The sequence below is a fragment of the Scylla paramamosain genome, chromosome 22, assembly GCF_035594125.1.
Source record: "Scylla paramamosain isolate STU-SP2022 chromosome 22, ASM3559412v1, whole genome shotgun sequence".
Taxonomy (NCBI): domain Eukaryota; kingdom Metazoa; phylum Arthropoda; class Malacostraca; order Decapoda; family Portunidae; genus Scylla; species Scylla paramamosain.
In genome coordinates, this window is record NC_087172.1 from 1,175,570 (window position 1) to 1,203,274 (window position 27,705).

Below are 27,705 nucleotides of genomic sequence, written 5' to 3' on the forward strand. Positions count from 1 at the left end.
AGGCATCATGTAAACAAAAATCGTGCAAAAAAAAAAAAAAAACATAAAAACTAATAGGAAAAGGTGAATTAGGAGGTCTGTTAAATTGCCGTATTTTGTCCTTTAACTATTTACGTATATGATGAGTGAATAATACAGTAAAGTAAAGTGTCAGAAGCATGATTATCTTTGGTTCCATGGTAGCCATACAAGGACTAAACAAACGTTCCTTGCTGCCTTACTACCACGCATGGCAAGTTCTCCAGATGGAGCTCCAAGGAAGTCAGACTGATGCAGGGCCTGGCGCCACTCAGAATGGACTACATAGTGTAATGCTTGAGACTGTGTGTGAGTGTAGTGCTGGAATTGGTCTCTCTCTCTCTCTCTCTCTCTCTCTCTCTCTCTCTCTCTCTCTCTCTCTCTCTCTCTCTCTCTCTCTCTCCTTATTCATTAATATTCTGAAATTGTAAGGATTTTCATATAATGGCAAGGAGGATAAATGATACACAATTGCAGCATTGCATAATTTACATAAAATGTATATAATCAATCAATAAATAAAACCATTTGGAACATGATATGACTACATTGAGAATACTGACTGGAATGAATCCCTCCACCACTCTGCACTCACACACACATACACACACACACACACACACACACACACACACACACACATTCACACAAAGCCCACACTCAGCAAGGCCACAAGGTTTCCGCCAGCCTTGCTCCATCCTCCACACAGCACCCCGTCACTAAACCTGTCGTCCTGCACACACTGACCAACACATGTCAGTCCCCCAAACGACACCCTCAGGTCCACTCTCTCAGCTTTGGCTCTCCAGACTCACAAAGGAAGAAGACCCAGTCACACAGTGCAGCAGAGCCAATCACTCACCACTCAGCCCTGGATCCAGGACCCCTGCACCTGGTGACATCCCTGTCACCACCGGGCACATCAAGGGTCATTCCAGTGAAAACAATTAAAATAACATCCATTACCTTTGTAACTTTTTTGTTTTGTTCATGTATCTCCTATACAAGTAAGTTAGTATCTAATGACATCCCAGACACAGACAGTGAATGACAGGTCAATTTCAAACAGCTTATTCTTCTACACGAGTAACAGTTCAGGTGTCTAAGTACTGAGTTCCAGTGACCCTCGCATCACACCACATCCCCTAAGTGAATGACTGCCGTAGTCTAAATGCACAAGCAACTTAAAGCTTTGTATTATTTCAATACTTCCTGGTAATATTGGCGTGCTTGTTTTCAACAAGATTTAATCCCTAAGATCCCTTCAATGTATACAAGTGATTTGAGCTGTCACTACTTAAGCCTCATCACACAGGCTGACAAACAAAACCTTCTCAGGTAAAGTTATTCCCTGGCATCTTAATATGCTCCCTCATGTACGAAGAGCCACGGGTGCAGGGTCCATCCTGCATCAAGTAAACAGAAGGCTAAAGAGTCTCCACCCTGACCCTCATCTTACTTACAACTACACATAGCTTATCTGGTTTTCTCATGACTAACAGAACACAGAGTAACCCAAACCACTGATTTATATATAAACTGCATTCTAAAGCATGACTGATATCTATACCAGGCCAACATCCTGCCCTCAAAGTTAAGGCAGTGGAGGCAAGGCATCTACATACATTAACATTCACAGGCATTCCCTCACACCTCAGCCTCTGGGCCTCAAAGGAAGAAAGGACTGACCCTCGCCACGTCACAATGTGAGGGTCAGTTGTGCAACATATCCAGTAATCCCCACAGCAGTGAGTGACAGCATCATAATACAGTCGTCCTGTCCCCACATGACCTAATCCACTGGCCACGCATGATGCAGAACCTCCCATGGAAGCCCTGGAGGCCACGTCTCCATTCATGCACTCACAAGATACACCAATGTGCAACCCTAAGTACTTCAAACAGTCAGTCTCCTCAAATAACTTCCCATTCAAAATTACATTCATCCTCCTACAGTCTAGCATCCTCATAAACTGTTTCTCCCCCTCTCTCTCATTCTCAGTTTCCTCTCTTACATCACTCTCCAAACTGAGACAAAGTTTCTACTTGTACAATGACACAGACAATGACTATTTATATTAATTTATATACTTATATAATACTACACATTATAATATCTGGTCAGTGTAAAAAAATACACAGTAACAAACACTTTACAGATTAGTTAAGACACAAGTGGTCAGAGCATCAATAATAATAATGATAATAATAATAATAATAATAATAATAATAATAATAATAATAATAATAATAATAATAATAATAATAATAATAATAATAAAACAAGCATAAGAAATGATTAAGACATTTGTGATCAGGGCAGAGCTTCAGTAACAATAAATAATAACAAGAAAACAATATAAGGAACAACAGCCACTATGTCTATTCCTCTGACTCTTAAATAATTCACAACTTGTAAGAAAAGCTGCAAGCCAATGGAACCTGACACAAGAGCACAAGATACACAAGAGTACAAGATTACACCATTTCACATTTGGTCACGCTACCTCTTACATTACAAGGATATTTGATTAACTCAACTCGCTGCCATTGCCTTCGTCCCACACAGAACTACCCACGCCCTTCCAGCAACACAAGTACCAGGCCACTACTGCTGCATACAAATCAATGCGGTACCTGGGGAAACACTAGGCAATACTGTATAAGCATAAGGCAGTAGAAGACTAACAAGTGGTCCAGAAAGATGAAAAAGTATAGAAAAATAAACTGTACTCAATCACATAGACATCACAGAATATTAGAGACTATCACCTGATCTGTAACCCACTTCTATCATACCTCACTAAGGGCAAAGACACACCAATCATATCTTCTTTCCATCAATACCTCAACACTTCAATCTGCCTCCATGTAAGTAATGCCATCCCTGATTTACCTCTGCTTTCCCCAGCTTCCCAAGTGGTCCCCAGAAGTTCACCGCAGAAACTATGTTTATGTCCTAACCCAGAAGTTTATCTCAGAAGCTAAAAGTTCTCCCCCAGGTCCCCAGAAGTTTGTCTCAGAAACTAGAAGTCCTCCCCCAGGTCCTCAGAAGTTTGTCTCAGAACCTAAAAGTCCTCCCCCAGATCCCTAGAAGTTTGTCTCAGAAGCTAGAAGTCCTCCTGCAGGTCCCCAGAAGTTTGTCTCTGAAGCTAGAAGTCCTCCCCCAGGTCCCCAGAAGTTTGTCTCTGAAGCTAGAAGTCCTCCCCCAGGTCCCCAGAAGTTTGTCTCTGAAGCTAGAAGTCCTCCCCCAGGTCCCCAGAAGTTTGTCTCTGAAGCTAGAAGTCCTCCCCCAGGTCCCCAGAAGTTTGTCTTGGAAGCTAGAAGTCCTCCCCAAGATCATCCATCTGCTCACACACCCAGCCCACCCAGTCCAGCATTTGCATCAGGGTTGAGTCATCCTGGAACTCCTTCTGCTTGAGGGCGGTGCGGGTCACTCCCTCAATGCAGACAGAGATGCCCGACAGGATCTCCTGCAGAATTTAAAAGACAATGGCACTAAAAATCAAATCAAGAATTTCCTTTTTCTTTTATAAATTAAAGACTAACTAAATAAACAAATTCTTCACAAAAAGTCTCCATGATGTTGTATATGGGGGTAAATTTTAAAAAGCATAAGCATATGATGTGTGGCAATGACCTGACATCCCAGTTTTAAGTGTCAAACACATCAAACATATTTCAATCCAATTCCCTCAAAGTTATAATCATCTTACCCAACCAGGTCCCAACAGCAAAAGTGTGTGAATGATTTGTGTGTGTGAGTGTGTGGTGCTTTGTCTGGACCTGGTATATAGACAGACAGACTAATATTTACAAAAATTTGAATACTGTTATTACAGCCAAAGTTAAAGGTTAAAAGTTTACTTTAAAGATCACTAAGAACAATGAGCCTTTGACTGCTTTTAAGTAGTCCCAGCAGACAGCACTACAGTACCTGGGGCCAGGAGTGCCTGAGGAGAGCAACAGAGTGGTCCAGGAGGGTGGCTGGCGTGAGCAGCTCAGTCGTCAAGAGGAGACAGATCAGCTCCTCTATCTTCTTCCAGGAGAGTTTCTGGTGAGCCACATTGGGGTTCTGCGCCACAAGCATCACCGTGCGGGGGCAGAGGATGGAACCCAGGCAGGCGGGGCTAGGCAGCACTCCCCCCAGAGCCACAGGCCGCCACAGGGACACAAATTCCTCCTGTATCTCAGATGTTATGAGTGGTGGCACACACACAGCTGAGGAAGGATGGTAGGTATGAGTGGCATGTAATGTGGTTGGTGATGAATCATTGAGAAGCTTTCCTAACAAGTTCATACCTCTCACATTTGGTCTTACTATTTTCTTCACCAGTCTATCATCCTCCATTCTCTCAATCCAGACTAACTCAGCACACACTGCAAGAGGCACTAACCCATGACCACCAGCAGGTCCACAGTGAGGGTCTCTAGGGCGCGATGTGCCGTCAGCAGCACATCCTGCCGCTGTGAGAGGCTCCTCCTCACGTCCCCGGTGATGGCCAGCAGCAGCTCCCGTGTTACCAGGCCGGACAAGTCAGATCCAGGGCTGGACGTCACCTCCCGCAGGATGCTCTGTGCGTGTGTGGCATCATTAGGGGCATCCATCATGTTAGTCATCTTGCATACTACACAGAGTGAGGCATGTTATCATAAGACATCTATCTATCTATCTATCCATCAGACAGACTTACATTAAACCACATTAACTGAAAGGAAAATGAAATTTTTGAAAATGGAAAACCACTACATGATAAAAGTATCTCCCTTGATAGTACACATATAAGTGTAGTAAAAGTAGTAGTCAGTAACTTTTATAACACATATTTACTATAATGTAAGTTATCATATACAGTGGACTTCAAGAAGTGTTTGTTCCAGGACTAAACAGCACACTACAACAAACACCACATGTCATGCAGCGTGTCGTCTCACCTTGATGGTGTTGAGGACCATGGAGGGAGCAGGAGCCTCAGGCAGGTGCTCCTTGGCCTTGAGGGGCAGGCCCTCGGGAGGAGTGGTGGCTTTCTTAGACAGAAGCTGAAGCTGCCTTGGCTGATGTACTGGAGCTGTTCAAAGAGTGATGCAGGAACCTTTACTCATGAACACTAAAAATATTTCATATCTTGTATTCTACATTTTTCTGGGAGTTCAATGTAAGATAGAATAGAAAAATATAAGCTCATGTAGAGCCACACATATAATTATTGTGAGATGCTGAAAATAATTTCTTTCCTATCCTCCAAACACTGGTGTGCATCATTAACAGTGGTAGTCCCTGTGCTTACAGCTGAAGGAGTGGTCCAAGGGTGACTGTGGGGTGCGGCTGTGGCTGGGGGTGGAGACGTCCATCACCACCACACCAGGGCACACCTCCACACACTCCGAGTTTGAGGGTGTCACATCGGTGCTTGACGTCTGCTGTGCTGCCTGCAGAGACAAAAATACATCACTTTATTTCAGAATTGCAATGTTTCCTCCTGGATAATACTGCAAGCAACTGATTCACTCAATAACTTAACATTATGTCTTGATGGGGTTATAATGTACTATATCAATTTCATAGACACTGGAAATATAACAAAAATGTCTATCTATCTATCTATTTACATAATGGGCTGGCAATCCCATATGGTGTGATCCAGACAAAGCACTACACACTCATACACACATCATTCACACTCTTATTATATAAATTTGCCACACTTTAAGGAGCATTTATACAAAACATGCTCTCTTTTGCAAGGTTGGGTAAAGTACAACACAAGAAAAGCTGATTTTTATAAAGAAATTCCATACTATATTCTTGAGACCACCACAGCCTCTTAAACAATGGACAGGTGCCTCAATGGGCTTTTTTTTCTTTTATTTTTGTACCTCCTTTTGTTCCCCTAGGCATGAGCCCCTTACAGAAAATAATAAATAAATAAACAAGAAATAAATAAAAAAGGCAGTTCTTTAAACTTCCACATGTAATCAATCAAAGTAAGAAAAGTAAATCCTCAGTAAATCTAAAAAAAAAGGCAGTTCTTAAAATTTCCACAAGTAATTAAGCAGAGCAAGTAAAGCCTCAATAAAAAAAAAAAAAAGTTCTTAAAATTTCTACAAGTAATCAAGCAGAGTAAGTAAAGTAAAGCCTCACCGCCTGCAGGTCGGCTGCCTTCTGTGCCTGGCGGATGAGGCGGTCAGCATCAGCAGTGAGGTCCTTGCAGAAGAGTGTGGGGGTGAGGTGTGACTGCACCCAGGCCGCCACCTTCTCCCGGCTGCAGCGACTCACCAGCTTCCTGCACACCTCCACACCCTGCAGGACACACACACACACACTCTGAGCCATCAAGCAACACACAGCTGTCATTATCGAGAGCTGGATGAAAACAACAAAATATTAACCTCCAGCTTATACAACAATACTGGGACTGCTTGATCCTGCAGGTTAGGGAATACAGATGACTTGCAGTTTACATATACATAAGTTGTACTCCTTCAAAATTATCTATAAATTAGGATCAACTATAGATTTTTATTTTCCCATCAGGCATATTTTCAGCATTCAAGAATCAGGACAAAAGAAAAATTCCTCCATTAGAAATTCTAGAAATGAGTAAATTAAAAGTTTGTGAATCATAATTGGCTTCTATTCACCTTGTTAGCACAGGAAAGAGATTAAACTCTATTTTATTCATCTGGTTATCAAAGGAAAGAGGTTAAGAGTAATACAAAACATAAGAAACATAAGAAACTAAGGGAAGCTGCAGGAAGTCACCAGGCCTACACATGGCAAGCCCTGTAAACATTGTCTTTCATTCATCTTATAATCAAAGAAGTTGTTGTGTTTCATTTGTCTTATAATCAAAGAAGTTGTTGTCTTTAATTAATCTTATAATCAAAGAAGTTAAACAGTTACATCCTCTTCATTCATCTTGCTATCAAAGGAAAGAGATTCAAGTCACACCCCACTCTCTCCCACACCAGCCCAGGCCGCACCTGAGGGGAGATGTCGGGCGGCAGCAGCAGGGCAAGGGCTGGCTCCACCTCCCCGTTGCAGTGCTGGTGGGTGATCTGGGCACAGCGGGCGCGGGCCTCCTCAGACACCTCCCGCCCCACCTCCACCACTTGCTGCCGCACCAAGTCCCGCACCCGCTCCCCACCCTGAGGAGTGCTCTGGAACTGCTCTGCTATCACTGCCTTCAGCTGCACAGTGATAAAGATGCAGATGAAAATAGACCAGAAAGAACACAAGTCAGCAATCCTGCTAAACAAAAACATTAAACTGAATACTACACTCATGTCTTTATAAAAGCTGAGAATTGTTGTTTCTATTTTATAACCATCAAGGGTGCAACAAACCAAAGAGTCCCCATAAAAATAAATAAAAGAAAGCAGACTTACTTATACCCAAAAAAGAAAGTGAGGCAGCCAAGACAAGGCACACAACTTTCACATTCACACTCATTCACAACATTCTCTCAGCCCCTTGGCCCTTCATGAAGAGGTCATGGGAAGATAAAAGAATTTCCACATAAACAAATAAAAAAAGGACTATGAAATTTCCATCACAAAGAAAGCAATGGCCACAGAAGAGCCCAGAGTCAGGTTACCTTCTCCATGGCAGCCTCCCTGAGTGAGGGGAGCACCTGGCACCGCAACGTCTTGATCACGTTGGAGGACACGCGCTCCACCACAAAGTCCGTTGTCTTGCGCACTGACGTGGGCTGGTTGTGGAAGAAGTTGTCCTCCAGCTGCATCTGTGGTGGCCATCCAGACAGTAATTACACCAGCTACACCAGATTTTATTTATTATATTTTTTTTTATAAGATGGCAAGAAAATTTTGAATAGAAGAAAAAAAAAAGGGTCCACTTAATGCCAGTTCCCATAGAGATGCCAGATAGAATAATAAAAAAAGAGGGTAAGTATCTTGAAACCTCCCTCAAGTCATAGGAAGGATGAAATACAGAAGCAGGCAGGAAGTTCCAATACAAGCAGAACCTTCACTCAGTGGGCTAATTTATTTCATATTCATAATCAAGTAGATAAATTCAGAAATACAACAAAACATACACTCTTGCTTCACTTAGACTCACGGAACATAATCATTTAACTGGATTGCTCATGAAAAGTCACTACATTAATGACCGCAGTCCATAAAATATAAAAGATTTACAAGCTACTGTGGTGGTCATCCATAATGTCACTCCACCAGCTACACCAGAATACAAATGAAATGTTTATTTAGAGGGCAAATAAGTTTCATATTCATTTCAAGTAGATAATTTTAAAATACTAAGACACATATTAATTTTTCTCCCACTTTAATGACTATACTGCCAATAAACCCTAATTTAAAAATGTACTACTACTACTACTACTACATCAGCGGACCAAAGACCAAAGAACATAAACACTACACAGCATAATCTACATGAGGTCAGACCAGCACCAAATATAACTTAAAACACTACTTTGTGACTCGTATTTTAAATACTGCTAAAGATGAATCCTAATACTACCACAGCAGCCTATAAAACATTGAACATTGACAAGTTACTATTATGACCACCTCAACAAACCAGAGACAGACCTGCAGCTGTAGGTGGGAGTGAACAGACTTGTCGGAGGCAGAGTGTGGGGTAATCTTTCGGAAGGTACTGGCTCCCTTATTGCTGCCGGCCACCCCCAGCAGAGAGTCACTCAGGAGGTTCTTCAGCTCACTCACGAAGGGGCAACACAGCGTGATCATCTGATGGCACACAATAGTTTCACAGGTTAATATTATGTCTCTGACATTAGAGTAATTTTCTTATAATCTAACACTCAAAATCATTCATAACTGGAGGATAAGTTTCAAGACACTTATCTTCTAATTTCAAATTATCCTTTTGGCTTTTCTTTAAGGACTGGCATCTTAATGGGCCCTTTTTTTTTATTTTCCTTTTGTTGCCCCTCTTACAAAAAAATAAAATAAAATACAATCTCAACAGGGCTAAGAGTGTGAATGACGTGTGTGAATGTGTGGTGTGTCTGAGTCTCCCCTGTGGGACTGCTGGCCTGGTATACAGATAGACAGATAAATTAACAGTGTGTGTGCTCCCAGTGACACAACAGAAAACTGGCTTCCTCCCTACCTGGTGGTCCACAAACAGCGCCTCGTCCAGTGTATGAGTTGTCTCCGTGGCCACCTGGGTATCAGAGCCCTTGAGGGGAGTCACCTGGGGCGTCTCCACCATGCTCATCACCAGCGCCTTGGAGGGAGTCTTAAGCGGGGAGAAGGCTGCACCTGAGGGAGAGACGAGATCCCTGATTCCTCCTCCATTACTAAGTAGGATGGAGAAAAAGGACAAAGACATCTGAGGGAGCGATGTAGTGCCTAATTCCTCCTCCACTGGTAAGTAAGAGACACAAAAGAACCAAGACACCTGAGGGAGAGATGAAATCCATGACTCATGATGAGTGATTGAGAATACACAGGGACTTGCACTCTCTCTCATCCAATCCACCCACACTTCACACACCTTGCAAGACGTGCTTTGAGGGCGTGCAGGTCTGGGTGTCTTCCAGGGCCTGAGGGTGAGGGTTACAGTTCTTGGTGGGTGACATCTCCCCTACAGACATGGCATCCTGTGACAGCTGTGGGATCTCCTTTTCAGGTTTACTGGGGACTGTGTGCAACATCAGGCTGAGGCATGCAGCACACAGGCGGGAGTAGTGAGTGTTCAGCGTGGAAAGGGTAAGACTGTATTCCTGGTGGTCAATGTCCGCCTCCGAGACCTCCACAAAGAAGAGGCCGTCTGGGAAGTTGGGCAGGTCAAAGAGCCAGCCAAGGAGCAGCTTGAGAAGGAGGCTGTTGGATGGGGCAAAGGTCTTCCCTGCACAGGCTCTCCCACATGAAGAACACCCTGTCCCTCCTTCAGGCCTGCTGGGAGAGACACAATTCATGTAGTACACAAAAAATATTCTATATACTGTAATAACATGATGACAACAGAAAGAATGATGGAAGCATAATGGACAACAGTCAACATGAGATATGACAGTTTGAATGACAGATCAGCACTTGTGAATTCCATTAAGAAGGAAAGTAACAACTGTCATCTAATTTAACTATTTTTTATGCAGTGTTTACCTTCCTTCCTCTCAATAAAATAGAACTATATACATCAGTAATGAGAAGCATCACTCTTTTTGTGCAGTTTTGGAGCTTCCTTCCTCTCTAATAAAACTGGTCTCTATATATTAATAATGAGAAGCATCCCCCTTGGTGGTGTGCTCACCGGGCCACATGCAGCAGCCTGAGCACCTCCCTGAGTGCCATCACCACCGTCAGGTAGTGGTAGGTGTGCAGAGCCACTGGGTCCACCATGCTGAGCAGCTCCACCACCCACGTCACCCCCACCACCAGCTGGCCCGCTGCTGCACACCTCCGCAGCGCACCACACAGGCTGACAGGCGGACACACCTGTAACAACACAGTACATGGTAAAAACAATCTTGAGACACTGCCACAACAATGCACAGTAAAAACGTACAATCCTGAAACAGTGCAACAACACCACACACACAGTAAAAGAGATTCTGAGACATTGCAACAACACGAGGTAAAAACACACAATACTGAGACACTGCCACAACACAACGCAAAGTAGAAACACACAATGCTGAGAATTAATTTCCTTTCCTAAATCATCACCATCAGACACAGAAAAACATGTCAGTGTTTCAAAGTTGTTCTATGAATAATGACACACTCCACTTCCCAATATCAACTCAAAACATTATTTCTACCTAAAGGAAAGACCTGATTCTAGAAAACCTGGGTGACCTTGTGATGAGAAGCTTCTGTTTTCTTTTCATGTAACAGAGGTGCTGGCCAAGGGCAACAAAAAGAGTGAAGAAAAAAGTCCCACTGACGAGCCAGTCCCAAAAAGGTCACAAGAAGCTGCTATTTTATTTCAAAATACCACTCAACAATAAATAAATAAATAAATGAATAAATAAATAAATAAATAAATAAACTCACTCAAATGAAAGAGAAAGCCGGAATTCAGACTCACCTTACTCCTGAGCGCTATCTGGCTGGCCAACACATTCTCCTGCAGGTGTTCACTGGTCTGGTATGGCAGGAACTCCAGGAAACCCAGGAACTTGGCCAGGAGACGCAGGTTGAGCACCACCGAGCGTGCTTCCTCCCTCACCATGTTGTCTACGGGATCTGCACAGCAATACACACGTAACATTAGTCTGACTCCTGTAAAATGAGGGCAGGAATACTTTCTTTCCCCCATCAGGGGCCAAGGGGCTGAGAGAGCGGCATGAATGAGTGTCAAAGTTGTGTGCCTTGTCTTGGCTACCTCCGTTTCAGAAGAAGACAGCCTTGGTATGTGTGTGTATGTATGTGTGTATATCAACCTCCCCATAAAGACTGTTTCACTAGTGTCCATGCAGGTAAGAGAGAAATCAAGAGGCAGATAAAAAGCATAAGTGAAATGACATAATAAAGCATACCCATATATACCATCACGTCTAAAACATCTACCATTACGAGCATGGAAAATATTCTGTCATAGTAAATAAGTGTGTCAGTGAGGCTGAGTCTTACCGCCCTCCTCCTGCTCCATGGTGAGGAACTGCTGCTCGCTCAGCATGAGAATCTGGCTGACCAGGACGTCCTTCAGGTGCTGGTTGAAGGTGAAGCTGGCGGCTGTAATGATGAAATCCTTGAAGAACTCTTGAGAGCCGGAGAAGGAGGGTGCTGGGCAGGGTCCCCCCAGCTGTGCCGGCGTCACCAGCCGCTCATACAGGCGCTTGTACTTCTCAGGGTGTTGCCTCCTCAGCACCGTCAGCACCCCAAGGACTGTGCAGGGGTCAAGGCTCTTATTAGAATGAGTAGTGGCACACCTGCAAGACACCTTCTCTTCAAGGCAACAGGTGAGCTTTGGAGCAGACAACACACCCAGCAGAGGATGCAGCACTTCATAACATTTTAAAATTATATTTAAAGCAAAAAAATTGTAAAGTTTGGCATTTACTGTGCCATTTTCATATTCAAAACCATCTTACATTTAATATTATGTTGTATATTGTATCTGTCTTATTTTATCTGGTGCTTCCTCATGTGTTTAGAAAACAACCAATTGAGAAACAACAAAATGGATGAATAAAGGAATTGCTTCTGAAACAACATGTTCTTGTAAATAACATCAATATTTCAGAGCAGCAATCATCCAACACCATTGGTTCTGATAAGTGTAAAAATAATATTTTCAAACAGGCAAACATATCAGTAAAATGTAATAGCAGAGAAACTGGTGTGTGCAAAAAATATGCATAAATTAAAAAAAAATACCACAAATTGGCATTAAAATAATGGCCATTATGGAGTTAACTCAATCAAATAAAAATAAAAATAACTAAACATTGTACTGAGGACTACACAATGCCACACAAGTGAGTGCAGTGCCACACCTTCCTGGTCCTGGTTGGGGTGGCACTGGTCGTCATCACCCCGACACATTGCCAGCAGCTGGGACTGGAAGAGGCGGGCAAAGTGGACCAGGTTGGTGGGGCTTGGGCTGATCTGCAGCAGGTAGTGGATGCGGGAGGCCAGGGTGTGGCTGAAGCTCCAGCCAGGGGTGAGGTGGCCCTCCTCCCACACACGCAGCATCTGAGAACAACACACCACTCTCTTAGTAGTGATGTCAGCTTCCTCTCTTACAAAACAAGGCAAAATGTTATAAACTTTACCTCTTAAACAAAAGCAGAGAGAGAGAGAGAGAGAGAGAGAGAGAGAGAGAGAGAGAGAGAGAGAGAGAGAGAGAGAGAGAGAGAGAGAGAGAGAGAGAGAGAGAGAGAGAGAGAGAGAGAGAGAGAGAGAGAGAGAGAGAGAGAGAGAGAGAGAGAGAGAGAGAGTGTGTGTTTGTGTCTTATCTAATGTGCACCTAGAAATAATAAAAACTACATTTGCAATACAACTTACTGATAAAAAAAAAAAAAAAACACACAGAGATAAACTAATCTACTTACAAACATTTTGCTTGGAGCCACCAAGACAAAAAACTTCCAAACCAAATGAGACCAAGAGCCAGACACGTGACAGACAATTCCACACTGGTATCCTTCACACCCGGGTATATTACAGTGGACCACGAGACTTTCTTTCCCTTTCCCTGGAGGCCAATGGAACTATTAAGTGTAAATGAAGTGTGTATGAGTGTGAGGTGCCATGTTGGTATGTAGATTGATAGAGAGATAGATAGACAGATCCTTTTAACTGTACAGCATGACAACAGACAGACCCCAGCCGCACCTCATAGAAGGAGTCCCGCTGCTTCCTGAAGAGATGGAAGGCCTGGTCACTGGGGAAGTTGTTACGGTTGTCTGTGTCGGACTGGAAGGAGACACCACCGATGGGTGACTTGGGTGCCTGGGTGAGGAAGGGGGCGGGGGGCGGCCTCTCCAGGTGCTCCAGCAGTAGCCTGTGTAGCTCCTCTGAGAAGGCTGCCACACGTGGGTTCTCAGACAGAAGCTTCAGTGCTCCTCTGTCCAGCAGCTTGAGCAGGCTGGCCACCCTGAGAAGCACGCCAGTGGCAAAATACACACAATTGTGAGCCGTGCCAAGGAGGCTGCTGCTGCTCTCCTCAGCCTCTTCTGTCACTGGCACTGTGAGGAGCTGCAGGGTGTAGTACAGCTCCACCATGAGGTTTGGGGCGAAGCTGTGTAATATCAAGTTGGCGTATACTTCAGCCAGTGCATCAAGGCAGCTGTGGTTTGTGACTAGGTCTGGTAAGGCTTTGAAGTGGTCTGCTGTCCTCTCTGCAGGCTTTTGTACCACTTGGTTAGGTGGAGACTCCTGGGCCACAAGTTTTTCTGGCTTCCCTCCATTCACACCACCTCCACCCTGCCTCTTGAGCCTCTCCAGCCGCAGCAGCTCCCGCTCTTCCTCCAGGCTGCTGCTGCCTGCCCCCTCACCGGCAAGGAATGGGGAGCAGGGGGACTGGCAGTATGGCACCCCAAACACTGCCTTGCTGCCCTCCCCGAACAACTTCACTTTGCTGTGGTGCTGCGTGCTGGTGCCGCTGCTGGGAGGCGACAGGATGCGGGTGGGGTTTATCCTGCGCTTGGACTGCCGGTCCTGTGGCGATGGTGTGGCGCCCACAACAGGGAAGGCCTCCTGGTCACTCAAGTCTAGAACCTGAGGGGACTCCTGCCGGCGGAGGGACCAGCTGTTGCCCCCGGCCCTGCTGTCTGCCGGGGGACTGGTGATGCCCTGCAGGTGGGAACCCTTCTTCTTGCTTTGCTTCACCCCTGAAGTGATGAAGTCCCCCAGGACCAGCCTCTGCTCACTGTGCTTTCCCCGGTGGTCGGCGCCCTCCAAGCTGTGTCGCTTGCTGCGGTGGGTCTTCTCACGCAGGGACACTCTGGGCCCAGCGCCACCCCAGCTGTCTCCTGGCAGGCTGGATTCCCGCAGGAGCTGCTCCACGGCAGGGACTTTGCTCTCATCTGACGAACTTGTGGCCTCCTGCTGTGAAGAGTTGTCTTATAATGTTGTCTAGTAACCTATTTGAACTTGTGTGTAGGAAGGAACAATGAAACATAAACAACATGCAAGTTGCCAAGATGCATCCTGTAGTATACTGAGAGACATGAAATATCAATACAGTGAAAACACATCAGCAAAATTAGTCCTATTAACCACCTGCAAAGAGTACATGACACAACAATGCTGGCCTCAGGATGTGTCAGACACCCACAATACCTCACCTTACTGGAGGATTCTGCAAACATGAGACTCTTGGCCCGGGAGGAGCAGTGCTGACGGCGGCGCTGGTTGCCTCTGCTGGCTGGGGCCTTGCGTGGGGAGACATACTTGGTGACTCGCACAGAGCTGGGCACCTTGCTGGGGGTGACCTCTGAGCTGCTCTGCAACACACTGCCAACAACTAAGGATGAGGAGCAATACAAGACACAAATGGTACAAGCCTTTTAAATATTTTTTTTTACCTGTATCCACAAAAAACATTCATTTTGAGAATAGCTGGACTTCTTGAGATTCTATGACAATATTCCTTCTGAATTGTTTGAAAAATAATGCATGACAATACACAATGCAATGATGCAATAATAATCCCATGTGTGTGTGTGTGTGTGTGTGTGTGTGTCCATGAACATAACACAACAAACTAATACAACAAACATAACAAACTATGCCTTGTCTAAAAAATCAATCAACTACAGGGTTTCTTATCTCTCATGATCACGAACACAACCCATACTAACTTAAAATGCCTGATACATTATACCAAAAATATAACAACACAAATACAAGAAAAAATAAATAAATACACAAATCAGGAAGACTGGCAATGTGAGGTGTCTGGCTTTTTCTCTCCTTGTACAAATAAAGAGGATGGAAAAAGAAAAAAAAATGACAAACAGGTAACACCACAATGCACCTGCCGCCACCCACCTGCTGGACTGTTCCCGCAGGTAATTCAGGAACACCGGCACAAACTCCACCCTGAAGGGAAGCAGCTCCTGTGGTATGGTATCCTGTAGGGCACCAAGATTCATGAGTTAGCTGTACAGAGTGGCAAGTTTAATATCCAAAAGTCCATTCAACTCCTATCACACATACAAACTCATGCATACAAATGTCTTATGGGAATTGTTGATTCACTCGCGTAAAGAGCAAAAATAGTGAAGTGCTATTACATGTTAAGCATCTCATGACAGGTGACACTAGTATAAATTCTTTTTTTTTTTCTTTTTTTCAGCCTAAACAAGCCCACTGCAGGACAAAAGCATCTTCAGTATTGCACAGGTCAAGCCACACAGGTATCACACCACGCTGGCTTAAGGCATCTTGATTACTAAGTTACAAAGAGTTGTTCAAGAAGAAAAAGAAAAAAAAATCGAAAAAAAAAATCTTCCGCCACTATATCGTGCGTATTCTTAACATTTGCTTAACATTGCACAATTGTAAACACCGCTAAGGGCCGATGAGTCACACACATTACGGCTATATTAATTCCCAATACGAGCAGCTTCAGGTCTAGCAATGCAGGGACGCTCCTTTGTGCCACCTGCCTTACTTCTCATTAACCAAACATAAGGTCCTTATTTATACGCCACCACCACCTTGCCATCGCCACACACTCCACCAGCCAACCTGTACGTGCTAGTATTCACGCCCAGGGGAGTGAGGAGACATGACCGCTGCTCCACATAAGGGAAAAAACCATCATGGAAATAGGAGTGTTGGACAGCAAGGCGTGGACGTGAAGGGCGCGGCAACCTCCTGGCCTCTTCTCGCCTTCCTTACCGCAATTACAGGGCTTGATTCACCTTTATAACTGACTCCCAGCAATCTATGTTATCTTAATTCAATGTATACTCACTGTTGAAACCCCGTCCAGCCACCGAAGCAAGTCATCGGGCCTCAAATCACCCTGCACTAGCTGTTCTATGAGCGCCGCCATCTTTCAATCCTTTATTTTCAAAACAAACCAAAGTATCGACAAGTAGCTTTAAAAATTTTAGGTAGACAATTGACTGATAAAATTACATAAAATTATTAAATTAATTAACTTTAGATCAGTTTCTGATAATTATATGGGAGAAGAGTGCGTCAGTCAAATTAACTAATGTGAAAATATTTATCGATTGTGCTTGTTTTTATATTTCCGTATCGATTGTTCGTGTTCTGTTAAAATGCTTAGGCTTTCACGTGGATGATCATTGTCATTATTATTATCAATCATATTGTCACCGTTGCTATTACTGTTACTGTTAAGGCGGGTTTATATGGAGCAATTCGCGCCCGGAAATGTGCAGCCACAGGAGCGAAATACAGCCTGGCAAGGGTGATTGCCGCCCGAGACGCTGAACCATGGAGATATTAACTCACTCGACGTGACATAAACTCTCGCTTCACCATTGCCCATATAACTTCCTTCCTGGCGCTAATATCACCCACTCGCACCACACCCGGATAACCAATCAACAACCACTTTAGGCTGTAGTCACGTTACGGTTGTTATGAGAGAGAGAGGGGGGGGGGGGCGCCTTGTATGTTGGCGAATGGAAGGATGCGTGAAATTGTGTCACATATTTGGATAGATGAGGATGGTATGGTTGATATTGTGTCTGATCGCAATATGCTGATTATGGAGTGCTTGATGCAGGGAAGGAAGGAAGTGAAAGTGACGAGTAAGAAAAGGAATCAGAGTGAGAGATTTAAGGTGGGAGAACTTTCAGGTTGACTTGAGTGAAAGAGGCTGTGATGAAGTAAGTCTGCATGATGTGGATGGGTTTGTGAGAGTAGGCAGAAGAAAGAGAATATGTAAACCATGGTGAAATGATGAATCAGGGAGGTTAGGAAGGAGCGAAAGAAAATAAGTAGGTGGCTGTGTGAAAAAAAAAAGGCTTGAAAGTGATGAGGCGGAGAATGAGTATCAGAATGCACGGGCAACGTATGTGAAACTACAACAACTGACAAGGCGAATGATAATGAATGCCAAGGTGAAGTGTGAAGGGAGTGTGATTGAATCTTTAAGAGGGAAAGGCATGGAAGGAGGGCGTGAATGGTACAGGTTAATGAGAGATGAGAATATGTCAGGCAGTGTTGGTGTGGAGAGTCTGAAAGTGAATGGGATAGTTATAATAGAGAAGGATGGAATAAGGAAGGCAAGCAAAGAATTCTGGGAAGAAGTAAGAAGTGTGATTTTTTTGTTTTTATCATTAGCTCTATTTTTTGTATTATTTCTTAGAATTTTATAAGGTTTCTGTTTTATTTGTTATCTAATTAGTTAATTTTTTCACATTTTTTTTTTATCTTCCGCTGTGATAATGTTTACGAATAGTACCTATACTTTCATTCGAGCACAATGTTACATATATCATTTATTGGACCAATAATTGGTTAAATATATGTATTTAAAACTGTTGTTGTGGTCAATGAAATAACCTAAAATCTAAATCTGTGACACTGGAAAGGGAAAATGCAAACGAACTGGATGACGGAATCAGCAGGGAGGAAGTGGCGAGGTGTGTGAGAAGGCGGGAGAATGGTAAGACAACAGGCCCAGATGATATGTGGTATTGTACGAGTTCTACAGTGGTGAGGTAGTGAACGACAGAGTGACTGAATTACTCAACCAAGTGTGGGATGAAGAGAGAGTGCCGAGGAAGTGGAATGAGTGCCGAGTGAGTCTGTTGCACAAGGAAGTGGAATGAGTGCCGAGGAAGTGGAATGAGTCTGTTGCACAAGGAAGGATACAAACGTAAGAATGAATTGAAGAACTACAGGCAGACTGTATTAGTAAACACAAAACAGAATAGATTCCATGTGGACAGGGGAGCTGAGGATAATATGTTTGTGGTGACTAAAATGATTAAGAGAAAAAGAAGGGTGGAGGCAAATTGTACTTGCCTTGGTTGTTGTTTAATAGAGGGGTAAATATCATACACAAATGTGTGTGTGTGTGTGTGTGTGTGTGTGTTGCCCTGTCTTTCACCGTAGGGATGGTGGTGCAGTGTCTGTCTCCAAGACAGATCACCCTCCCTCCATTTCCCTCCCCAACCTGCTCTTCTCTGCCCCGTCACCCTCCCCAATCCTGGGTCATCCCTCTCCCCCTTACCTCTCCTTCTTTCCTCCCCCTTCCTGTCTGCCTGTGTGTGTACGTGTGTGTGTGTGTGTGTGTGTGTGTGTGTGTGTGTGTGTGTGTGTGTGTGTGTGTGTGTGTGTGTTGGGATATTGCAATGTATGCAGTGCAACCGTACTCATAATCAAATCCAACCCTGATGCTGCTGCTGCTACTGCCGCTACTACTACTACTACTACTACTACTACTACTACTACTACTACTGCTGCTGCTGCTGCTGCTGCTGCTGCTGCTGCTGCTACTACGGATGTTGCTGCTGCTGACTCTAAGTTCTCTGAAGAGTTTGTAATAAACACTGCTTGTATTTCTTCTTGCTAGCCAAGAATGAGTCCACAACCGTTTCTTCTTTTGCTTTTTATTGAAGCACGGCAAAATCATAGCTACAGCATCCAGCTTGGAGGAGGACTCCATCTTGACAGTTTGTTTCAATGCAGCAGGCCAGCGGCTGCTCTCGAGCGTGAGTGCTTTCGGCTGAAACCTGCCGGCAGTTCCAAGTGGCTGGAGGTAGCCGGGAGGAAAAATTCCCCCGTGTAAACCTTCAATTACTGTTGTTGTTGTTGTTGTTGTTGTTGTTGTTGTTGTTGTTGTTGTTATTGTTGTTGTTGTTGTTGTTACTGTTGTTACTGTTATTGGGATATTTGGAAATATTGAGTTGTAACACTGATTTCAAGTCGTGCTAAACTGAATTCGTGTGAGAAAAAGAAAAAAAAAAGATCGTGTCAACGGTATTTAAATGTTGCTCAAATTAAACATTTATCTACTTATCAGCTGCTCCTGTGTGTATCTCTGTCTGTCTGTCCGCTTCTGCCAGTCTTTTAATCTGCTTACCTGATAGTCTGTCTGTCTGTCTGTCTGTCTGTCTGTATGTCTCTGTGTTTGTCTGTCTGTCTGGCTGCCTGTCTTTCTACCTGTCCGTCTGTATTTCACCTGCCAGTATCTGCTTGTGTCAGTCTGTCTATCTAAGTAAGTATATATGTTTGCATGTACCCTATGCACGGATATGTGTGTATATATGTATGTATGTGTTTCTGTATGTATGTCTGCCTGCCTGCCTGCTTGCCTGTCTGTTTAGAAGTAACCACAGCACAACACAGCAGTTCATTAATGCTGTCTGATTTCCTACAAGTATTGTTATTAGAGGCAGAGACCTTTTTCACCTCACTTTAACCCCCTAACGGCTTAAGCATTTCCACCGTGCCTGCACACCCTGCATCCCTGCCCCGCTGCTCCCCGCCTGCTGGCCTTGAGTGACTGGCGGCGGTGGCTCATGGGGTGGTGCAAGGGTAGACTGGTAGATTTAAACTATACACGGCTATCTACAGGGTCTTTAGCGTTTAGTAATATCCTACACATGCCTATGATTGAACATCTAATCAAGCTGTGGCAGGATAAATGATAAAAAGATAAATGAAACAGACACACACAGAGCAGTCTTCTCGTTTTAGAAAATTTCGAGTGGTTTGTTATTTTAATTTTTTTTCTTACTAAAGCATTCTGACAATAAATAAAAATGTGGTGTATTCGATCTGGTTCATTAAGAAGAAAAACAAAATATAAGCGGTTTAGGTTTGTTTGGATTATATCAAGTTATAAGAGTACGTTCAGGTTAGACAAATGGTACATTAAGGCAATTCCGCACTATGTCTAAACGCCCTTTGATAATGCACCAACCATCTTCCCCTACATACTGACTCAGCGTCTGGATATTTAATCGAAATCTTCGTTAGTGCGTTGACCTTACTTTAAATCCTCCCGCCTTAACCTTCCTTCAACGGCTGAACCAAATGACCACTTGTATCATAAAAACGCTGATAAACCTTAAAAATATAAGCCAAACCAGAGGAAACTTTATTATATTTCACGCCTTTGGAGTATAGTAAAAAGTTCATAATATTTTAGATAGATTCAAAATTGAGGAATGTCGTGTCGGGTAGGGAGTCAAGCGAGGGTCTCGGAGTGTTTACATCAGCAGCAGCGAGAGGCAGGAAGGTGCAAATCGCTTCAGTGCACGTTGTCATCATGTCTAGCAAGAATAAGGTGCCGGACAGGTAATGCAGTGTACTTGGTGCTTTTATAGCCTTAACTCCTTGTATATTTAAAGTCCTCATTACCTGGTATACTTAGGAAATAAGTAAATTAGTTAAAGATAATTATTACTCCTACAACCTCCCCAACGATTCTTTTTGAAGTGTTCTGATTATATATACGAATTAGATGTGAGATATTTCGGATTCATTAGCTATAGTTCTTTGTATATTTGACGCCCTCATCATATACCTGGAAATTAAATAGGTAAGATTGGTAAAATATAATTATTAGTGCTACGTTTCTCTCCATTTTCTGTTTTTTAATTTTTTGGTGATATTAACAGTGCGTGTGTGATATATTGGGATTTTATGGATGGAATGTAGGTTGTTTTTGAAATTTTCTACGTAAAACAGGTTTGAGAATTTGAATTTGGTCCGGTGGATGAGTGCCATATTGTTGAGGTCAGGTCAGGACGAGTGCTGGGCTGACTTGATTGACCTGACCCCTTGTATAGCTAATGTCTGCGTGCATGTGTTGGCCTGCCCTCACATGTTGTTGTGGTTGTTATTGTTATTATTATTGTTATTTTTATCATCATTATTATTTTCACTTATTGTTATTTATTTTAATTTTTCTTATATAGGTCAGATTTATACTTTTCCTATTATGGTAAGTGAAATTATTTTTGGTAAACTGCATCCTAGTAATTTCTAGACTAACTTTTTCTTTTATACATAAATGTGTTTTATTTATTAATTTGATGAAACCTGTGACAACTGTTTTTGTTAAATTTGAGTCATTATCCAAGAATGTTAAGGAACCTGACTCTGTGTATGACAAGGAAGACAGGAATTGTGGGTAAAAATCTGTTAAAATGCTTGGACAAGAGTCAGAATATGTGAAAACCAAACTGCAACAGGTTTCATCAACCAAAACAACTAAAAGAGAGAAAAATTGAAGTAAAGGAATAGTTAAATTTATACCTAATGCAACATGATTCTAACTGTGTATGGGTCCTAACCTGTGGAGCTGATATCCCTGTGAGTCCTCTAACCACATACCATATCAAGAGGACACAGACTAGTGCTCTCTCTCTCTCTCTCTCTCTCTCTCTCTCTCTCTCTCTCTCTCTCTCTCTCTCTCTCTCTCTCTCTCTCTCTCTCTCTCTCTCTCTCTCTCTCTCTCTCTCTCTCTCTCTCTCTTAATGTAGGAGGGGCACTGGCCATGGGCAACAAAACTGCAATTAAAAAAGGCCCACTGAGGTGCCAGCCTTTGAACATAGTCAAAAGTGGTAGTCAAAAATTACAGGCTAGGTGTCTTGAAACCTCCCTCATGAAAGAGTTCAAGTCACAGGAAGGTGGAAATACAGAAGCAGGCAGGGAGTTCCAGAGTTTACCAGAGAGGTGAGGCCATTCAAACTGAACTAACACGGGCCTGCACTGCAATATTGTTCCTCACAAGAGCCGGCCCAATGTGAGAATTCGGTTTTGTTAATCCGCGGTCATCTCTTGGTCGGTCAGCCAGCTGTTCTTTATGGGCCGAGCTCATGCCTTGTAGTGACCAATCTTTGTGTGGCACTGAGCACTCACAAGTCACACGTTGGGGCAGGGAGGTCATCACTCGTCAGTTTACGTCCCATACATACATGCTGGTGGTAAACATGGGCTGCACAGTAAGAGGCTTACCCATCTGTCTAACCATACCTGGGACTCAAACTGTGGTCCTCTTGTGTTGTGAGCAGAGAGCAATAACCAATAGACTATGTGGTGTGTTGTTGACTCCTTTCATTGGTGCACCTAAAACGCTGAAGAGATAGGGAGATAGGGAGAATACAGTCAGAGGGCAGAACAATTGCTGGAGCCCCTGTAGAGGTAGTCTAGGGTTGGGTGCTGAACAGCTAAACAGTTGATGAGGTTTTTTGATTAATTCTTTCCCTGTGACATGCAGTAATTCTTGACACCTAAAGCAGTGTATGAAATCTTTATAATCGCCTGCAAGAAAGCAAGGGATTAGAAAAATAGGTGACAGAACAAGACATAAAGGGTTCAAGCTTCAAAAATTTAAGTCTAAAAAGGAGATAGGAGGAAATTGGTTCTCAAATAGAGCGGTAGATGAATGGAACGGACTCAGTAATCAAGTTGTTGGTGCTAAGACATTAGGGGGCTTTAAGAGAAGATTAGACAGATTTATGGATGGGGATAGGTGGAAATAGGTAGGTATATTTCATACAGGGGTTGACACGTGTAGACCTGATGGCTTCTTGCAGCTTCCCTTATTTCTTATGTTCTTATATTCTTGTGTTGCAGTTGCTAGTCAATACAGTGTTTGGAAGTGGCTGTAAAGGAAGAAATGTCTCAGTGTCTAGTGATTATGGAAAGGTGTGGTAAATAGCAGTGAAACTAAATTAATCTTTCCCCTGTCTACTGTATGTATGTATGTATGTATGTATGTATGTATCTGACAGCAGTGTGCCATGTCATATTTAATGTCTAAACACTTCCATGCATTTCCAAAGAGTATTTCTGCTATGGATGAGTAGCAGGTGTGATGGTGATGATGGTATACGTTTGTTTTGAAAGGAATGCAGATAAAAGGATGATGATTATGAATATTAGTTTTACTTCTTACATGTACAGTACAGTGAACACTATCTTGTGCTTCCTGTCATGGCATTTCCAAGGACTAGTTGATGATGATGATGATAATGTATGCTTTGGAAGGGTAGTATATATAATGGTGATGACGATGATGCATTTTTTTTTTTGAGGCTAGCTGATGTTATGATGATGATGGTAATGTAAGTTTGTTGGTGTCGTCTTGTGCACCACCATGAACACTACCTCATGCCCTCACTCACAGCTTTCCCTCACTCTCTCCCGTGTGATGCAGGTGGGAGAAGTACACCAGCATGGGCCGCATCATCCCAGGCACCCGCTTCATCACTTTCAAGGTTCCTCTGCGGCAGGTGAGTCTCACTTATTTGTATTTTGTGTATTTGTTGCTTATTTGTTACCTGTGAATATTTTTGTGCAAAGATAAGTGTGCTCGCAATGGGAAGGTCATGTGATTTTTTATTTTTTTATTTATTGATTTATTTTTTATTGGTGTACTAAAGATTTGTGTGATTCTGTTATAGCATTCATTGTTTTATTTACCTTTTTTTATATTGCCGCACTGAAGGTCATTCTTTGTGAAGTCTTTTGTGTGGCGTTTATCACGAGGCTTGCTATCAGTTCTAAGTGATAGGGAAGATCGCTGCACATGTGATAATTTGCAACATATGTCAGGTATTGCGGATCAATGCTGGTTAGCTTTGTGGTCGCTGTACTATTGTGCTGGTGGTCACTCCTGCTATTGTGTGGCTGTGGTGATGCACATGACAAAGCTTGGTGAATTAGTAGGTGTTCTGGGTACTGTATAAAAAAGTATATTATTGAGAAAACTCTTATCGTGGTATGAGCCTGAGTGATGAAAATGCAAAACTGTCAATTATTTTTTTTTTAACGAAAGAATTTACTCTTTTCTGTGCTGTCAAAATAGTTCACCCATTTTCTGTTTCTTTTTTTTTCTTTCAAGCATTTCTTATACCATGTTAGAGTTTCCCCCAATAGTACAGTGAAATATCTGTATACCCTATGCATTTGAATATATTTTTTACACTTGCCGAGAAGACTGGCTATGGAAAAAGAAGCAACTTGAAAGAGAGAGAAAAAAAAGTTTATCAAGCCATTTTATTGCACCCCAGACAAGACTGCAAACAGGTTATAGGAGTCAAAGAGTTGAAATAACATTATAAGCTTGGAATTAGTAATGGTAGAATAGTAATTGTTTTTGCGGTATTGCCAAAAGTGTACAGTGAAATGTTAGTATACTGTATGTACTTATTTACTGGCAAGAGAGAGAGAGAGAGAGAGAGAGAGAGAGAGAGAGAGAGAGAGAGAGAGAGAGAGAGAGAGAGAGAGAGAGAGAGAGAGAGAGAGAGAGCTCAAATTGGCACTACCAAAGAGTTTTGAGGGAGAAAAATGTTTAGTAAGGAAAAATGTTATAAGGGAAATTTAAACTGTTTCCATCATGCATAAAAAAAAAGGCTCTCTTTGCCTCTGTTTCCACACTTTCATCATCATCCATCAATTTAATCTAATCTTTTAAAGGTCCCTAATGATTCAGCACCAGCAACCTGATTACTGAGTCTGCTTTATTCCTCTACCACTATATTTGAGAACTATTTCCACTCTCTCTCTCTCTCTCTCTCTCTCTCTCTCTCTCTCTCTCTCTCTCTCTCTCTCTCTCTCTCTCTCTCTCTCTCTCTCTCTCTCTCTCTCTCTCTCTCTCTCTCTCTCTCTCTCTCTCTCTCTCTCTCTCTCTCTCTCTCTCTCTCTCTCTCTCTCTCTCTCTCTCTCTCTCTCTCTCTCTCTCTCTCTCTCTCTCTCTCTCTCTCTCTCTCTCTCTCTCTCTCTCTCTCTCTCTCTCTCTCTCTCTCTCTCTCTCTCTCTCTCTCTCTCTCTCTCTCTCTCTCTCTCTCTCTCTCTCTCTCTCTCTCTTTAAGCGACCCTTATCAAGCTTGCCCCCCCCCGTGTTTCCTGTCCTATCCTGTTTACTGTCCCTGAGACTTGTTATCACCTTTGTTGCATCACATATACATTTAAAGACCTCCATAATTCCGTATGATATAATGGGCTATTGGAATGTATTAACTATTGTGAGTAAACTTTGTATGCAACTAGACTTTTCAGCTAAGGAATTTATTAGTTTATTTAATAGTTTATAATTCACTGATTTTGAGCCATTAAACTTCATAAAATCATCAAATCTTCGCCCAGATAAGACTGAACACTTTATGGGGCTCAGAAGATTAATGATAATATAATACTCGTGGAAATCTACAATGTACTAAGAAATGTAGAAAAGTAATAGTCCCCCTGACAAAGGCGGACCAGTTTTCTATATACTGGCGAGTCATAGAAAATGGTACCTTTTTAGTGTAGACTTTTTTATTTCCTGACGCTTATACTGTTGATTGTGTTTAATATTGGGACTATTATGCTTAGTGCCCCCTCCTTCCTACTATATTTCCAGCATAATAGAAACAAGGAAGGAAGAAGGAAGGATGAGAAAAGGAAGAGATAGGTGATGAAGAGAAGGATGGAGAAGGAAAGGGGAGAAAAGATGGATGATGAAGAGAAGGAAGAATGGACAGCGGGAGGGAAGGAAAGAAGGAAAGAATGAAGTGATAGAAGAAATGAAGGAAAAGAGAAGAAAATGGAAGAAAATGGAAATAGAATAGGAAATGTGGTTTATATATTTACTTAGTTATTTGAATATTTAGTTATTTATGAATCGGGTCTCTCTCTCTCTCTCTCTCTCTCTCTCTCTCTCTCTCTCTCTCTCTCTCTCTCTCTCTCTCTCTCTCTCTCTCTCATTTTCGCTGACGATGTGCAGACGTGCTGTCGCCAAAGTTATTTTCGTTTTATTGCTTTTTTATTAGTTTCGTGTGTGTGTGTGTGTGTGTGTGTGTGTGTGTGTGTGTGTGTGTGTGTGTGTGTGTCAGTGAATGTCAGCGTGTTTTCTCAATATTACGTATACTAGACACCTTCTGTTTTCATATATATACTTTTTTATATGAGAAGGTATTTGATTTTCTATATAAACACTCTTAATTCAGTACTGACTATGCACGACAGCTGTTCTTCATCGCCGCAGCTGATAAACTGCTATAAACATCTTCCCTTTGACCAATAGTAACCCATAAACTGCCATTACTTACCCCCATCAATCCTTAACAAGCCATTACCTCCACACATGCACAGTTAAGGGGGTCACCCAATGAGGCGATCACAAAACATGACAACACCACCAAGTTTGTGTACTGGTGGTGTTCCTATAGCGGACAGTACAGGATGACACAAAATTTCCGGACGTATAGGGTGACCCACAAAGTTCCCAGTGTACAAGGTGACCCAAAAGTCTCGATACGTAGACAAAAAAAAAAAAAAAAAAAAAAGAAGTATTTTGACATTAACCAGAGAGAGAGAGAGAGAGAGAGAGAGAGAGAGAGAGAGAGAGAGAGAGAGAGAGAGAGAGAGAGAGAGAGAGAGAGAGAACCACCACTACCACCATCACCACCACCAACTCATAATTAAATCTCAAAATTCCCTCTTAGTATCCCCGCTGCGTCTCATGTCCCTAGTGAAGGTAATTACAATGATGAATGACTGTAACACTGCCGCCGCGCACACACGCACGCACCCACCCACGCACTCACCCTCAGAAGTAATGAAAGGGGAGCAATACCCTGCCATACACACCCCATCAAGGACACAGGGACGAAAAACACGTATGGAATGCAAGGATTCTCACCCGTGTTAGACTTTTGTAACGACACGAGAGACAATGGGCAAGTTTAGCGTGTATTCCCATTTTCTTTGTCTCCTAATATTGATGAGGCAGTCACTTCCTCTCTCCGTTTTCTTTTTTGATGCCTTTGCGCTCTCCTGGTCAGCCGCTGGTATTGTTCCTGTCCCCCCTCCTCCTCCTCCTCCTCCTCCTCCTCGCCCTTTTGTCTTCCTCTTTGTGACCTCTTAACCTCGCCATTCCGTGTGTTAGAAACGGTCCTGTCTCTTCTCTTGTCTCTCTCTCTCTCTTTCTTGTTCTCGTTCTCTCAGTGGACACGCTCTTTAGCTTTTAGGGGGAACTTAGTGAAAGCCAACGCCTCTTCATTTAGGGAGGCGCTGTTGGGTATTGGGGGATGGGTGGGAATGGGGTGTTGGGGGTGGTGGTGGTGGTGGTGGTAATGGTATCTCTCTCTCTCTCTCTCTCTCTCTCTCTCTCTCTCTCTCTCTCTCTCTCTCTCTCTCTCTCTCTCTCTCTCTCTCTCTCTCTCTCAGTACTTCAGGAGTAAAAATAAGTGGACAAACGTAGATAGACAGACAGACAGACAGACAGACAGACAGACAGACAGACATTGACATACGGAGAGACGGTAGAAATAATTATGAAGAAAA

The 27,705-nt window shown here is 43.0% G+C and overlaps 1 protein-coding gene and 1 long non-coding RNA gene across 5 annotated transcripts; one reads left to right on the plus strand and one right to left on the minus strand.

Annotated features, from left to right (window-relative positions):
* Positions 1–489: 489 nt before the first annotated feature.
* LOC135111405 (codanin-1-like) lies at positions 490–16,512 on the minus strand. Of its 4 annotated transcripts, none has more exons than XM_064024663.1 (19): positions 16,412–16,512; positions 15,481–15,563; positions 14,775–14,943; positions 13,321–14,532; positions 12,480–12,678; positions 11,614–11,868; positions 11,069–11,226; positions 10,289–10,473; positions 9,530–9,933; positions 9,143–9,294; positions 8,599–8,757; positions 7,617–7,763; positions 7,003–7,209; positions 6,161–6,319; positions 5,307–5,448; positions 4,954–5,087; positions 4,416–4,593; positions 3,956–4,239; positions 490–3,491 (listed from the first exon to the last, which is right to left on the minus strand). In XM_064024663.1, exons 1-19 carry the CDS (start codon positions 16,490–16,492, stop codon positions 3,339–3,341), a joined length of 4,461 nt encoding a protein of 1,486 aa, XP_063880733.1. In that variant the 5' UTR covers positions 16,493–16,512; the 3' UTR covers positions 490–3,338. The 4 variants fall into 4 exon arrangements, with proteins under 4 accessions (XP_063880733.1, XP_063880732.1, XP_063880731.1 ...); XM_064024662.1 differs by having other exon boundaries at positions 9,530–9,930; positions 13,321–14,535; XM_064024661.1 differs by having other exon boundaries at positions 13,321–14,535.
* A 4,084-nt stretch (positions 16,513–20,596) lies between these two features.
* On the plus strand, positions 20,597–26,199 carry LOC135111407 (uncharacterized). Its single transcript, XR_010273730.1, has 3 exons — positions 20,597–20,724; positions 23,594–23,669; positions 25,781–26,199. It is a non-coding gene; the product is annotated as an uncharacterized LOC135111407 (long non-coding RNA).
* The last annotated feature ends 1,506 nt before the right edge of the window (positions 26,200–27,705 follow it).

Excerpts from the sequence above, each read along its gene's own strand:
- LOC135111405 (XM_064024661.1), bottom strand. The coding sequence starts at position 16,492 with ATGGCGGCGCTCATAGAACAGCTAGTGCAGGGTGATTTGAGGCCCGAT. Across the intron at positions 9,295-9,529 it reads CTCAAAGCACGTCTTGCAAG|GTGCAGCCTTCTCCCCGCTT; the intron begins GTGTGTGAAGTG and ends TCTCTCCCTCAG. Across the intron at positions 4,240-4,415 it reads GGACCTGCTGGTGGTCATGG|CTGTGTGTGTGCCACCACTC; the intron begins GTTAGTGCCTCT and ends ATCCTTCCTCAG.